This window comes from Euleptes europaea, chromosome 11 (assembly GCF_029931775.1).
Source record: "Euleptes europaea isolate rEulEur1 chromosome 11, rEulEur1.hap1, whole genome shotgun sequence".
NCBI classification, from domain to species: domain Eukaryota; kingdom Metazoa; phylum Chordata; class Lepidosauria; order Squamata; family Sphaerodactylidae; genus Euleptes; species Euleptes europaea.
In genome coordinates, this window is record NC_079322.1 from 26,430,064 (window position 1) to 26,445,167 (window position 15,104).

Sequence of the window (15,104 nt, forward strand, 5' to 3'; positions counted from 1 at the left end):
CCTCTTACCTTTTTTTCCTTTTTCAAGAAAAGGGAGATGTTTTCTTGACATAAATGCACCCTTTCGTAATTTTAGCCCTTGCAGTTGTTTTTTTGTTACACACAACAAGGTGGTGCTTTAGCAGGAGACAGAATGTTATGGGAAGACACTGTCTGCCTCTGAGCATCAACAGAGTGAAATTCTGAAATTTTGAAAACCCTTCCTGCCCCTCCTCTCTTTGAATTTCTCCTTGATCAAAATAGAATGGATCAGAAAGTGTCCCAAATTATTGTCGAAGGCTTTCACGGTCAGAGTTCATTGGTTCTTGTAGGTTATCCGGGCTAGACCACGGTTACACAGCCCGGATAACCTACAAGAACCAGTGTCCCAAATTCCTCAAAAGAGGGAAAGAAATTGTTGGATTTCAGGAAATATTGAGTCAAGAATTAAGAGAATTTCCCTTAAGAATGCTAAATCCTGTGGACTTAGAAGGAGCAACAAGAAGAAAAGAGTAGAAATTATGTTGAATGGACTAGGACAGGGTTACCTTTATGAAACTGGCATAGGACAAGAAAACTGTGCTTCGCACAGGAATTATTTCCCAGTGGTGCTTACTATTTGTGCACGGCAGATTTGTTCTGATGTATTGGTAGCAGGCACTGCTATGGTTTTTATTACAAAGAGGGCAAGTGGCGGTGACATGCAACATTGTTTGTCTTTGGTGACATTAAATTATGCTGACGTAGCCTAGGAGATGGGGTAATTATGAGAGACGAATACTCAGGGTGCTCTGTATTAAGAACACTTAGCAGTATCAAGTGATGTATATGAAAAATCTTTATATGCTGCTTTAAAAAGTTATAAAAGGTTGATCCATACGTTCATCCAGTCCACCTTGCCATTTCCAGTAGCGGCCAGCCAGGGGCCTGTGGGAGGCTAGTAAGCAGGGATGAAGGCAACAGCCTTCCCCTATCATTTCGCCCCCAAGGATCCAGCAATATTACCCCAAACATGAAAACTGATCCTACATTCACTGACGACAAGTCTGCTTTTGTAAATCTATCTAGACTATCTAGGCCATCACCACCTCCTATGGCACTGAACTCCACGAGTTAGTTACATGTGACTTGTAAGCATATATTTGGCTGAGAGAGGCAGAAAACACAAAATAGGAGTTTTGTGGTGGAATACACAGGTGAAAGAGAAGTACATGCACTTTGTTGTCCAGCTGCAAAGAGCATAGCCAGTTGCATTTCTCAGACCTCACTCATTCTAGTGTGAGAAATGTCTCCAAGTTAACTGCGTGTGTTGAAATATTTCAGAAAAGGGAAAAAAAATACTGAATTCTAAGCATAGCTTAATAGTACTATATTGACTTGCCGTGGATTGAGTGCTGATAGACAGGTCGACAACCTGGAAATGGCTGCCCGTGAAACAGTGTTTGGGTGTTGCACAAGCATTTTCTCTGTTGTCCTAACCCTGCCCAGTTGCCCAGGTGTTCGAAAGGTTTACATATGCAGGTCAGGGTGTGCATTTTTTTTCTTGTGTTTATGATGTAAAGAGAGGTAAAAGTGGATGATAATGCAGAAGAGGAGCCAGCCGATACCAGATTGTCTTTTTGGTTCAAAGATAGCTCAAGAAATTTACAGTGCAATACTAAGAATAAGTCCCATTTAGTGCAGTGGGTCTACCTCTCCAGTGAATGTGCATGGGATTGCAGCCATAGAGTGGTGGGGACCTTACCGCAGTTTAATGCTGCAATAAATCCTATCTCCTATCTGCAAGCTACACTTTGAGCATTTATTTGTTTGGTTGGTTGATTTTTACCCCACCCTTTCCCAACCAAAGTCAGGCTCAGGGCAGCTAACAGCCATAAAATAGTGTGTGTGTGTTAAGTGCCGTCAAGTCGCTTCCGACTCATGGCGACCCTATGAATGAAAGTCCTCCAAAATGTCCTATTTTTGACAGCCTTGCTCAGATCTTGCAAATTGAAGGCTGTGGCTTCCTTTATTGAGTCAATCCATCTCTTGTTGGGTCTTCCTCTTTTCCTGCTGCCCTCAACTTTTCCTATCATGACGGTTTTTTCCAGTGACTCTTGTCGTCTCATGACGTGACCAAAATACGACAGCCTCAGTTTAGTCATTTTAGCTTCTAGGGTCAGTTCAGGCTTGATTTGATCTATAACCTACTGATTTGTTTTTTTGGCAGTCCACTGAATCCGTAACACTCTCCTCCAACACCACATTTCAAAGGAATCTACTTTCTTCCAATCAGCTTTCTTCATTGTCCAGCTTTCACACCCATACATAGTAATAGGGAATATGATGGCATGAATTAATCTAGTCTTGGTGGCCAGAGTCACATTCTTACACAATTAAACAATTAAAAATGTGCATGAAAGGAGTCTTATGTGAACTACAGTCAAAATTGAATGTGCAACTGTAGATCGCATGATCACATGAAGCTGCCTTATACTGAATCAGACCTTTGGTCCATCAAAGTCAGTATTATCTACTCAGACAAGCAGCTGCTGTCCAGGGTTTCAGGCAGAGGTCTTTCACATCACCTGCTTGCCTAGTCCCTTTAACTGGAGATGACAGGGATTGAACCTGGGACCTTCGACATGCCAAGCAGATGCTCTACTACTGAGCCACGGTCTTTGGGCTTGCAGCATCACAATTTCTGCTTCAGTTCTATGGTTTTACTTGAACCAGTGACTCCACAGCATCATGCAGATTTAGTGGATTATGCTGTCAAGAGGACAGATCTCTGCTAAACCTTTAATCCCCCCTTTCTGTTGCAGTATTTCAAACTGCATTTGAAATCCTGCTTCAAAAGGGGTTTGCAGTGCTATACTGCAGAGTTACTGTCTGAGAAATCTCCAAGATACCCCTTGTATTGTTCTTTGGCTCTTGACCAGAATAATCATTAATATATAGATAGACAGATACATACATAGGTACCCTTCTACATATACGAGTCCTTTCCACTTAAAGAAGGGTTGCTTTACACTTCCTGCTACACTGTTGCATGAGAAAATACATCTAAATCCAAAAATGATATTCCACTAGTGCTAGAGGTTAGCCAGCCTCTTGTGCAAGTAGGAGAATGAGAACAGCTACAAAACTATCTATTATTCCAGATATTATTGCACTATTGTACCCCGTGTGATCTCTCTCAGGAGGGTTTATGGAACAACATTACTGTCTGTGTTTTTTCTGTTCAGTCTTTTGTGTCCAGTCCACTGATTTTTTGTGTCTTATACCAGAAAAGCCATTTCCTGCAGGCACTATCAGCATCAAATGCATAGAAAACAATCCCTGTCAGGAAACTCTGTTGGTAACTTGTTGACAAGTACAAGGAATTCTCTTCCATTCTAGCTCGTTCACTGTTGAATGCCACATTTTTCTGTATGTCTTCCTGACTCTCCGTATTTTTGTAGGTAAAAGTTGCCATTCTTAAATACATAGAGATTCTTGCACAACAAATGGACCCAGGGGATTTTGTAAATTCAAGTGAAACTCGTCTGGCAGTATCTCGAATTATCACTTGGACGACAGAACCTAAAAGTTCAGATGTTAGAAAGGTGAGAGCTTGCTAGACAGTTTTTTGTTCTGACTCTTTTTATCTAGGAAACTTATTTTTAATGTCAGTCTTCAAGCTGTCCTAGTTATATTTTTAAAATGGTTTGCTGTTTTTGTTCTAGGCTGCACAGTCAGTATTGATTTCCCTTTTTGAACTCAATACTCCAGAGTTTACAATGTTGCTGGGTGCTTTACCAAAAACGTTTCAGGATGGCGCCACAAAGCTTCTTCATAACCACCTCCGAAATACAGGAAACGGTAGCCAGGTATTTGGCAAGTTTTTAATGTACTGAGTATTAAAATGTTTAGGGGGTTAATCCAATAGATTTGAAACATGATTGGGTCGGATAAATGTATGCATTTCAGGATATCAGGGAATCTTGTTAGTGAAATAACCTTTTGATGGGACTTTTGAACTTTTTTTTTTCTCAGTCAGTGCCACTTAGATTATTTATTAACTCCATTCTCCATAAAGTATGCTTAAAGTTGGTTACAACAGGGTTGTTGTTTTTCATTACAGGGATCAATGGGAAGCCCTTTAACAAGACCTGTTCCTCGCTCACCAGCAAGTTGGTCTAGCCCCCTCACTTCACCGACTAATACATCCCAGAATACTTTGTCACCAAGGTAAAAAGACCAAGTTACAGTTTATTTTTAGTAATTGCCAGCCAAGAAAAATTAATGAGAAGCCAATTACTTGGATTATTTTCAAAGTAACTTTGCAAAAAATGTTTGTTTTGCAATATCTAGTTGCCTATCATATGGAGGAGTCCTCTCTCCCATACTCTGTGGTTCATGCCTGTACATAAGATATTTATTCTGCTTTCAAATACACACCAGTAATCTTTGTAAGAAAGAAGCTATCATAACAGCTGGGTTGGCTCAAAGGGCATGCTGGTCTTGAGAGGTTTACACCCTAGGAAACTACAGATGGGATGGTATTGGGAACACCTGAAACTAATGAGGCCCATGATGTGAAAGAGGGAGGGTTTTTCCACGGAAGGAAGCTCCTTTCGGGTTATCGTCTTGGGCGACGGGAACTGGCAGTAAGACTATAGGTGCTCAGTTTTGTTTTGTAAGTACTTAGCACAGCTAGTTAATTGTTTTCAGTTTCTTTTTTATTGCCTGTGTTAGAATGAGAGTTTACCTACTTTTACTCTCTCTGTATTCAATAAATTATGTTGATTGATTTGAGCAAAGGTGTGAGGTGAGCTTGTGTGTGGCTCTTACCCTCCCAGAAATGAACCTCAAGGTTGAAGTAGTAAAGCCTGAGCCCAGGCCCCTCTGTTGTGTCTGCAGAGGCTGGAAACCCGACACAATTTTATCTCAAGATGCTTTTCTTCCATTAGTTTTCATGTTATGAATTCAGACATTTGGAATGTCTATTAGAGAACAATATTGCTATATATAAACAGTGGCAGACTGGGTCTAAAAAAATTGGTTACCAGGAGACCCACAACTATAAGGCTATTATTTAATTTTTATAAGAAATAGATAAAAAATTCAAAAAATACTTAAGTGAAAAAAAGGTACAATTAAAATTTCTGTGAAATAAATGTATATTTCTAGTAATTTCAGTGTATATATATTGTACATGTTACTGGCAGTATACACTAGATACTAAATGTAAATACAAATTGTTATAATTGAATTTTTAAATTATTTTTTAAATTTTAAATAAATAATTTTAAATAAATCTATTATATTTTCAAACTACTAAAAGGCCATTAACATTTTTAACATATTGTCTAATGTTTAAGGGCCCCCCACTTCATCAGGGGCCCACAGGGCCCACTTGCCATTGGGCAACCTGACTCCCCTGGCCAGTCCGCCACTATATATAAAGGAATAGCTTCTTCCTTTTCTTTGTTCCACAGTGCATTTGATTACGACACAGAAAACATGAATTCAGAAGATATTTATAGTTCTCTCCGTGGAGTGACTGAAGCAATTCAGAACTTCAGTTTTCGTAGTCAGGAGGATATGAATGAGCCTATGAAACGGGATTCAAAAAAAGAAGATGGTGATTCAGTGAGTATTTATTTTTGTTTCAGGTAAAATTGAACGATAGGATTGATTGTCTGAAAAAGACAAAATAAACTTGGGGCCACTTTGCCACACTTCTTCTGAATAAACGTGGGTACAATGTTTCTTAGCCAAAGCCATGGGACCTTGCCCTGAGTATAAGTAGTGTGGAGCCAATCAATATGTGCAGTTAGGAGATCAAAATGGAATCTGGAAAAGGCCTCGGCACAGGCTGAGGTTTCTAACTCTAACTTCAAAGTATATATGCTTGTCTTAGAAGATGTTTTATACTGTGTGAAGTGATACATTAATTTCCTAACAACTGTACTGTACTAGAACAAGTGTCCCTTTTTTGCTTGGTTTGAATGGATAATCTCACTCTTCACTTATATAAAAATACCTAATGTATGTATCCCAGTTTAACTGTTGTTAAACTCGTAGCTAATTAAAAAAAAACCCACTTTAGCTATAGTGTCTTGTAAGTAACTGATTTTCACGATTGCTATTAAAATTCTAAAAATATGTGCCTACAGTTGATTCACTACTAGTTATCTTGATGTGGAAAATCATTATTTTAACATAAATCTCATTAACATAAATCTCATTCCTCTGTGTAGATTTGCAGCGGGTCTGGAATAGATCTGCGAGCAGGAAGTGGAGCGACCGATACAGGCCGAACAGCTCTTGACAACAAAACCTCATTACTTAACACAATGCCTCCTCATTCTTCCCCACGGTCACGCGATTATAATCCATATAATTACACGGATAGCATTGGTTCTTTTAACAAATCAGCTTTAAAAGAAGCCATGTTTGATGATGATGCAGACCAGTTTCCCAATGGTAAGGCCAGCATGTTTTAAACTGTAGTAGGGAGATGGTGTATGGAAAGAGCCGTGCAAGCAAAAATTCAGCCAATCTAGGTGACATCAAAGAAAACCTTAGGATGGGAAAACAGCTCACTGCAGAATTCTTGAACTATAGAAATCCAAAACTTGATACCCAAAATGTTTGTTTGAAAACATACACAGGCTCAACTGTTGACTAAAATCATGAAGTTAAACTATATTAGATCTCGTAGGCCCCCTTCCAAGAATTTAACCACCCAACTTGTTACCAACTAGAAGGCTAAATAAGTTGCCTGTTCTATCCTTTGAGGCCTAAGGATATACTGTTGCTCAGAGAGAGGTGATAACTGTACTTCCTAAAAGACTATGTTTGCTAATAGAATATTGGTGAAAGTAGCGTTGACTTCATAAACAATAAAAAAACAAATTGAACGTCATGTTGGGCTTTTAAGGATGTGTAACTCCCAAATAAAATGCTAGTTTGGTTTTAAATAATTTTAGTTTTAGGAAAATCAAGCATATTGTTCTGCTTTTGTAAAAAAAAAAAATTAAATGTGGTAAAACCAGTCTGGGTTTGAGATCACCACAAGCAACGCCATATTTTGCTGTTAAAATATTTCTGGTTGAAACTCAGAACTGATGTGGGTTTGTTGTCCAAACATTTATTTTGGGAAAGAGGCACATCAGATGAAAAGGTGCTACATTTAGCACCCTTGCTTATCTGCTTAGCATGATAATTTGCAAGCATAAATTCCTTTTTAAATGTTATATCTATAGAACACATTGATACACTTTTTTCCTTTGCTTTTTCTATTACTTCTGCCTGTGCTCCTGTGCCTGTAGTAGCACTGTCTAGGAAAGTACTGAATGTTTCTTTTTTCAAAGAAAACTTAGTGCTTTAAAATTTGGATGCACTTGAAATATCTTCAGCACAGTACTGAGCACCTTTAAAAAATATGTGCATTTCTTTCCCTAAGTAAAGAGAGAATTACTGTACTAAATCGCTGCAGGCTCTAAATGGGTTGAATGTATCATCGCTTAGAGAGGTTTATGCAAGGCATCATGAGTTTCTGTAAGATTCTGAGATGTGCCAGACCTGAGAATGTGCCCCATCAGAGCACAGCATAGGGCAAGCCCTACCCCGGTGTAACAGACTGCAAAGAATCTGTAGTGCCTAGGCAGCAACCCACAGCCACCTTGTTAGCTAGAGACTTTTCTCCATGGAAAATTAATTACTGAGTAATTTGACAGGAAAGTTGGTCTTGTTTTGTGTAGACCTATGAAAATACAACAGGGTGGTGACACTGATAGTCTCAATATCATCGCTTCTGGCTGCATTCATAGTCTGGTTGTTGGAGCTGCACAAAGAGCAATGATCAGGATCCATAATAACCCGTAGTGATCTCTGTTGTTGCAGTTTGCCACATGGCCAATAGTCATCTAGATGCTTAACACCATGTAAACGTGATCACAACATCCTTGGTTCTGGCCAGCGGGGAACTGTGTAGCTGAATCCACTGACAGAGTTGATCCAGGAAACAGGTCCCTTTTCTCCACTAAGTTCAAACAGGAGAGGAGCAGATGGATAAGGTAGCGCTAGATGCAAGTGATAAATCCAGGTGGAAGAACGTTCTGTGTTATCACACTAGTATTTGGGAGACCCAGGCTCAAATCCCACTTTGCCATGGAAGTTTGTTGGGTGATCTTGGAGCACTTACACATTCTCTGAATAACGTCACAGGGTTGTTGTGAGGATAAAGTGAAAGAGAGGAGCTAGTGTAAGCCACCTTGGGTCCCTACTGTGTAGAAAGATGGGGCATAAATAACATAAGCCCCCATCTATATCCTGCACAGTGATTGGTACAGTTGCTTTGAATATCACCTGCACCTACACAGAGTGCCTTAGAACCCCTACATTAATGGGGCATAGCTCTCAGGGCTCCAGCAAGTACTGAGAGAAATTTTAGGAAGGGAAGGCCAAGAAATTCCCCAGCATGGCTAACTGGAGGTTTCTTTCTATTGTTTTCCTTAGCCTGGGACTTCAGATGTTGGATGCAAGAGACAAGTTGGCTTATTTGCTTTGTGTTCCCAGAAATCCTTCCAGACAGATTTCTAGGCTCTCCTAACTGCCCGTCAAGGGACTGATTATGTGAAAGACAATTTAAAAGATTGCTAATAGAGTTTGTCCGTATTATCAGGGGAACAAGAATCTATTCCCTCTTATTCCTTATTCTGAAAAAGAATGTAGAAGGAAGAACCGTCATTATCCTCTAATAGAGAATAAACCACAAATTTTGCTGCTTATTTTATTTAAAATGCTATGCTGCCTTTCCACCCAGTTCAGGGTCCCCAAGGTGGTGAAAAGTGAAAATATTTAAAAACAAAGTGTATATGTGTGTGTAGGTATATATGTAAACCAATTCAACAGCAATGCATAAACATATACACATAAGTAGGAAGAGGAATTAATGAGGATCACTGAGGGAATGCCAAACAAAAGACACGTCTGCACCTGCGGGTAGAATTAAATAAGGGTGGCAAATGAATATTCCTAGAGAGGGAATTCCATAATTTCAGAACCACAACCACAAGGCCTGTTCTAGTGTTCCCATTCATCTAGCCTCAGAGGGTGGTGGATCCTGAATCAGACCCTTCAAAGATGACCACAGCAATTGGGTAGGTTCATATAAGAATAGATGGTCCTTAAGGTATTACTGGCCCCAAACTGCTCAGGGGTTTAAAGGTCAACACCTGCACCTTGAATTGGGCCTAGAAGCAAATTGAAAACCAGTGTAAATGGAACAAGATGGAATAATATGGTCCCTACAACCAGGGCTGTACTGGAAAGGAAAACAGCCCTGGAAAAGGACCCTGGCTGCACCCACCTGAGGTAAAGAGAGAGGGGCCTGCCCTTAGCCAGCGCGGATGGCAGGGGAGGCCATCGACTCACCCAGAAAAGTTCTGGTGGCCATAATGGCCAGTCCCTACTGCCTGCAGCTCACTCTAGACACTGTTCTTGCTGCAGCATTGTGTACCAATTGTAGTTTTCAAACATTCTTCAAGGGCATAGTATGTATGTTATATTTCTTTTTTTTGTTAATAAAAACTTATTTTTTTTTTAAAAAAAAAGGGGCAGCCCACGTAGAGTGCATTACAGTATATTATAGATATTACTTGAGTTTGCACCATAGTGGCAAGATCTTCCCAGTCCCAACCCTGATTTAAAAGCACACAGGGTAACTGGGGGAGGGGGGGAGGCAACAGGCCCCAAGCAACAGCAGAAGCAGGGATTTGAAGGCTTCAGGAGTTAAGAGAGTTAATGGGTGAGTGATGTCTTCAGCCTCCAAGTTTCATATCAAAACATTATCGTTGTTATTATAGCTCCATATTCATTATCAAACCCTAATCTCTGACAACTGTAAAAAAGTATTGAGATTGCAGCACAATCTGCTGTAAGATGATGAAAGTCCACAAAATACAATCATGCAGATTGGCTTTAGGAAGATATCTGGTGGTTCTTCTGATCTTTACAACAAAGAAACAGGTTATTCGGGGGGTGTTAACTCATTATTTTAAGTTTACTTTATAATAATAACAACAAAATAAAAATACAACAACAGTAGGTTAAACATCATACAGTTGAGATATGTTTCAATACTTGGTTAGGTTATTCTGTTTTTAATGAGTTCACATTATTTCTTTTGCATAGAACCTCCCCTAGACCATTCTGATCTAGTTGCAGAATTGCTGAAAGAATTGTCAAACCATAATGAGAGAGTTGAAGAACGAAAAGCTGCTCTCTATGAACTCATGAAATTGACCCAAGAAGAATCTTTTGGTATTTGGGATGAGCACTTCAAAACAATTCTGCTTTTGTTATTAGAAACCCTTGGGGACAAAGAGGTAACGCTATTCTTTATTGGGACTTGCCTATTTTTTTTACAGATGTGGGAGGGAATGTTAGATTAAAAATTTATATGAAACACCAACACTGATATTGAGTACTCTTGTTTGGTGAAGTACCACCCATCATGAGTGCTGTTACAGTCATAGGCTTCAGTAGGAGGTCTCATGTACCACAGCTTCAGGGATGTTAGTTGTGGTAACTGGAGAGGGGGCAAAGTCACATTTTCCAGCAGCAGCTATATTCCAGTTTTGGCACCAGGGGTATGTGATATCTGCTACAGAAACTGTAACTAAGGAAGATGTCCAAATTCGTGATAGCCAATGAATAATAGCTACATTTTAACCCAAAGAAAAATTGAATGGAAAAGCCTTTAGAGACCTCTAAGAAATACTGGATTCTGCTGTGAAAACCTGGAAGTATAAAAAGGATAGTTCCATTGTCAAAGATAATCATTATGAAGCTTTGCACAGAAGACTAAACCAAATGTGGTTAAATTTTCAGCATGCGATTCGAGCGCTGGCACTGAAAGTCTTACGAGAAATTTTAAGGCACCAACCGGCAAGATTTAGAAATTATGCAGAGCTCACAATCATGAAGACATTAGAAGCTCATAAGGACCCTCACAAGGAGGTTAGTATACAGTACTGTGGGCTTGTGATGCCCTTGAGGACGTAACAGAAATAATCAGTGTGATGTTCAAAGCATGTGTAAAAGAAAGTGGAGAATGCAGCAAATCTGTCATAGAAATACCAAATAAATTGCTATAATTTATACAGATGATTATGAAATAGTTGTGTTGACCTCTGAAAAACTGACACTGGGTCTCCATACTAGAACAATATTTCTAGCACCACAGATACTTGTGAGGAGGGACTATATCCCAGAGGGAGGTGGTAGGAGATCAACTTAATTCCAGCAAGTTATGAAACCATCTCATAACTTGTTAACAATATTCCATCAACCAGATAGAAGTATTTGCAAATTTGGCGAGGGGGTATCATGGAAAACTGTGGTCATTATCAGTACAAAGTAATAACAAATGATGGTAATTATTTCTTAGCCTTAAGAAAAGAATAATTCTGGGCCTCCTGGCTGGACAAAATTGGGTGGGAAAGACCCAAGCAGTTTTTCCTGCACATACTACCCAGCATGTGGAGTTGCTTTGTGAGGAAACTGCTTCCATATGATTTTGAGTGCATCAAAAGGGCACCTCTGGTTTTATTGTCCCTAAACTCCTCATCAGCTTTTGCTTTCTATGCCACATATGCAAACACAAATACACAAGGTAGCAATTAAATGTTTGTCTCCTTATCATGTCCTAACATAAGAGTAATAAGCTAAAACTTCTGCTCAGAAATCACGTATAAAGTTTGAGGTAAGACCAGAGGGATTTGAAGGCATACGTTCCCATCTTTTTAAAAGCAGGATTTTGCTAGTGCTGCATTGTAAATAGGGTATATAGAGTTAAAATATAGAAATCTTCTTTGCTTGTTTATCCGGACAAATTGATATCAGCTCATACTTGAAGATCAGTGTATGATGAACACTTTTTTTTAAAGTAAAAGGCCCCATCACTGAGATACTCCTGGTAAATTAAGTAAACTAAGTCTGTTATTCTGATGAGAACTTCATTTATAATTCTTCTTTATGTAGAATAAATCATCTGCAAAGTGTAATAACGTATTAAAGTACAAGCTGAACAAATGCAATTTATGTGCTTCTATATGTGTCTGCTTAATATTTTAGGTGGTAAGATCTGCTGAAGATGCTGCTACTATGCTAGCAACGTCCATTAGCCCGGATCAGTGCATCAAAGTACTTTGTCCCATTATCCAAACAGCAGATTACCCCATTAATCTGGCTGCAATCAAAATGCAAACTAAAGTGATAGAAAGAGTACCTAAAGAAACCCTTGCTCAGCTCTTGCCGGAGATAGTACCAGGTCTAATACAGGTAAGAAGGTGTAAAATTGCGTACAACTAATGAATTAAAATTGGATAGTTAAAACAGACACTAATTTTTAAATAAACTGTGCATTAAATGTATTTGAACAAAATGGTTTGTCTGGGACCATTGACTGGAAAATAAATCAAATAATTGCAAGAACCTGATAAATGGGTTCTATTGAAATATTTGCCCTGGCTTCCTTTTTCTTGTTATAATATTTCAAGATTTTATTAGCTGATGAACTTAACCAATGCTTTTGCTTTCCAGGGCTATGATAACTCAGAGAGTAGCGTTCGAAAGTCTTGCGTCTTCTGCCTTGTAGCCATTCATGCAGTAATTGGTGATGAACTGAAACCACATCTCAGTCAACTCACTGGCAGCAAAGTAAGTTCTGACTTGCCGTGTTCAAGTGACAATCTACAGATTTTGGGGACAGGCAGCTTCTCTCGCCTCCTCTGCTGTTTGGGTACTATCTGGGAACTAGCAGTTTGTTATTGGGAAATCAGAGCTGAAGAAATGCATAGTAGTTGTTTGAAGCTAGCTAAAGTTACAGGGTACTTGTTAGAGGAAGTTGTAAGTTGCAGTCAGTTTGGTTTATTTATTTTTAAATAAAGATTTCATTCAACGTCGTATTGTGGCCACCTCAAAATCATAGTAATGTTATATGACCAGTTTTAAAATTGATAGCATTTTTGGCACAGTTAAGAACTACTAAAATTATATTGACAGAAAATAATGCAGGTATTTTCAAAATACATCAAATTATATCCCAGTTTTTTTCAATATAAATCTTTTCATAGAATCAGAGTTGGAAGGGACCATCAGGGTCATCTAGTCCAACCCCCTGCACAATGCAGGAAACTCACAACTACCTTCCCCCCCACACCCCCAGTGACCAGAAGATGGCCAAGATGCCTTCCCTTTCATCATTTGCCTAAGGTCACGGAACCAGTATTGCTGACAGATGGACATCTAACCTCCTCTTAAAAACCTCCAGGGAAGGAGAGCTCACCACCTCCCGAGGAAGCCTGTTCCACTGAGGAACTGCTCTAACTGTTAGAAAATTCTTCCTAATGTCTAGTCAGAAACTCTTTTGATTTAATTTCAAACCGTTGGTTCTGGTCCGACCCTCTGGGTCAACAGAAAAAAACTTGGCACCATTCTCTATATGACAGCCCTTCAAGTACTTCAAGTACTTTTCATAATATCAGTCAGCTTTTCTGTCTTTCCTTCCATGGATGGATCTTTCCTTTTTTAATTTAAATGGTCGATGGTAGACAAACTAGTATGGAATAAAAGTGTCCTTCTTGCTCTTCTGAGTGCACTGCTCAATCTTTCAAAGGTTTTTTGAGATCATTGGTCAAAGCTAGATTATTATATATATGAACCACCTACTGCCCTTTGTAGGTTTAGGAGAAAAATGTCCGTAATAGATAAATATAATTGTATTGTAATGATGGGCATGTGGCGGCTTTTCCATACAAATAGGGTGCCATGCCATGCTCTAAATCATGAATAAAACGCAGCATGCCAGTCTGGTTTTAAAGGTTCTATTGATAACAGCCGTAGAATTCTAGGAGAAAGAAATTGGAAAATGATACCATGTGGGAAGTAAAATTATTGAAATCTTGGGATATCTAAAGCAAGATTCTTGTACAAGAGATTCTGATTAGTTATTGAAATGCTAAAAGTAGGTTAAAAAACACAGTAATGTAATGTAAATTATTAAATTAAGATAACCTCAGCTAGTAGAAGAAGAATAAGAGTTGGTTTTTATATGCTGACTTTCTCTGCCACTTAAGGGAAAATCAAACCGGCTAACGATCACCTTCCCCTCCCCACAACAGACACCCTGTGAGGTAGGTGAGGCTGAGAGAGAATGACTTGCCCAAGGTCACCCAGCTGGCTTCGTGTGTAGGAGTGGGGAAACAAATCCAGTTCACCAGATTATCCTTCGCCGCTCATGTGGAGGACTGGGGAATCAAATACGGTTCTCCAGATCAGACTCCAGCGTTCCAAACCACCGTTCTTAACCACTACAACATGCATTGTAACTGGTCATTAACAAGTGTTCATATCATTTGAAGACTGTTAGTCTGCCTAAGTATTCCTATTAATGATCTAAAACAGCTATTTGTTCCCTTTAATTTTTAACAACAAAGACTCTTGCTAAATGGTGAGTCTTCCCCCCATACTTACCCCCCATACTTACCTCCTTGGCAGATGCGATTGTTCTAAATATTAAATTTTAATTTGCTGTAAACATTCAACAAACTGTTTACTGAATTAAATCCACAGATGAAGTTGTTGAACCTTTATATCAAACGTGCACAAACAGGCTCCGGAGCAGGTGATGCAGCTGCAGATGTTCCTGGACAAAGCTAATGAAGCCGATGGCCCACAAAATAGGTCTTGTGAAGAAAAGACAGACAAACAGTAAAAGGAAAAAAAAATCTCGAACACACCTTTTTGGAACTCTTCATTTTCGTTGGGGTTTCTTTTGTGTTCTTCCCCTTCCCCCCACCCCCTTTATGTAGGGCTGCTCTCAGCCTGCATGTGACTGTTGCAGTTATTTCATATCCATGGGAAAAAACAGTATTAATATCATTTGATTGACACAAAATAAATTTTAAATTTTTTTTAAAAAATGTAATCCATCATGTTTTTTGTTCACACTCCTCCGTGTGTCTCCCCGTTAATTTTTACCAGTGTTACTGTACATTTTTCTTAATTTAAAAAAAAGCAAGCTAATTAAATCTGGAATGCATTAAACTCTAAAAGTAAAAATCTAAATTTCCTTGTTTTTATTCGGCT

General features: G+C 39.0%; 1 protein-coding gene across 36 annotated transcripts in view; it reads left to right on the forward strand.

Annotated features, from left to right (window-relative positions):
- The window catches only part of CLASP2 (cytoplasmic linker associated protein 2), a 133,235-nt gene extending 118,458 nt beyond the window's left edge, over positions 1–14,777 (forward strand). For 20 of the 36 annotated variants that reach the window (XM_056857907.1, XM_056857910.1, XM_056857918.1 and 17 more), the window contains 10 exons: positions 3,422–3,565; positions 3,686–3,829; positions 4,084–4,190; positions 5,441–5,594; positions 6,206–6,431; positions 10,146–10,339; positions 10,845–10,973; positions 12,090–12,296; positions 12,558–12,674; positions 14,589–14,776. In XM_056857907.1, the coding sequence (XP_056713885.1) occupies positions 3,422–3,565; positions 3,686–3,829; positions 4,084–4,190; positions 5,441–5,594; positions 6,206–6,431; positions 10,146–10,339; positions 10,845–10,973; positions 12,090–12,296; positions 12,558–12,674; positions 14,589–14,675 (1,509 nt within the window). In that variant the 3' untranslated portion in view covers positions 14,676–14,776. Of the gene's footprint in view, positions 1–3,421; positions 3,566–3,685; positions 3,830–4,083; positions 4,191–5,440; positions 5,611–6,205; positions 6,432–10,145; positions 10,340–10,844; positions 10,974–12,089; positions 12,297–12,557; positions 12,675–14,588 lie in introns of all 36 variants that reach the window. The other 16 variants (XM_056857903.1, XM_056857911.1, XM_056857915.1 and 13 more) reach the window with 4 other exon arrangements.
- Positions 14,778–15,104: the final 327 nt, after the last annotated feature.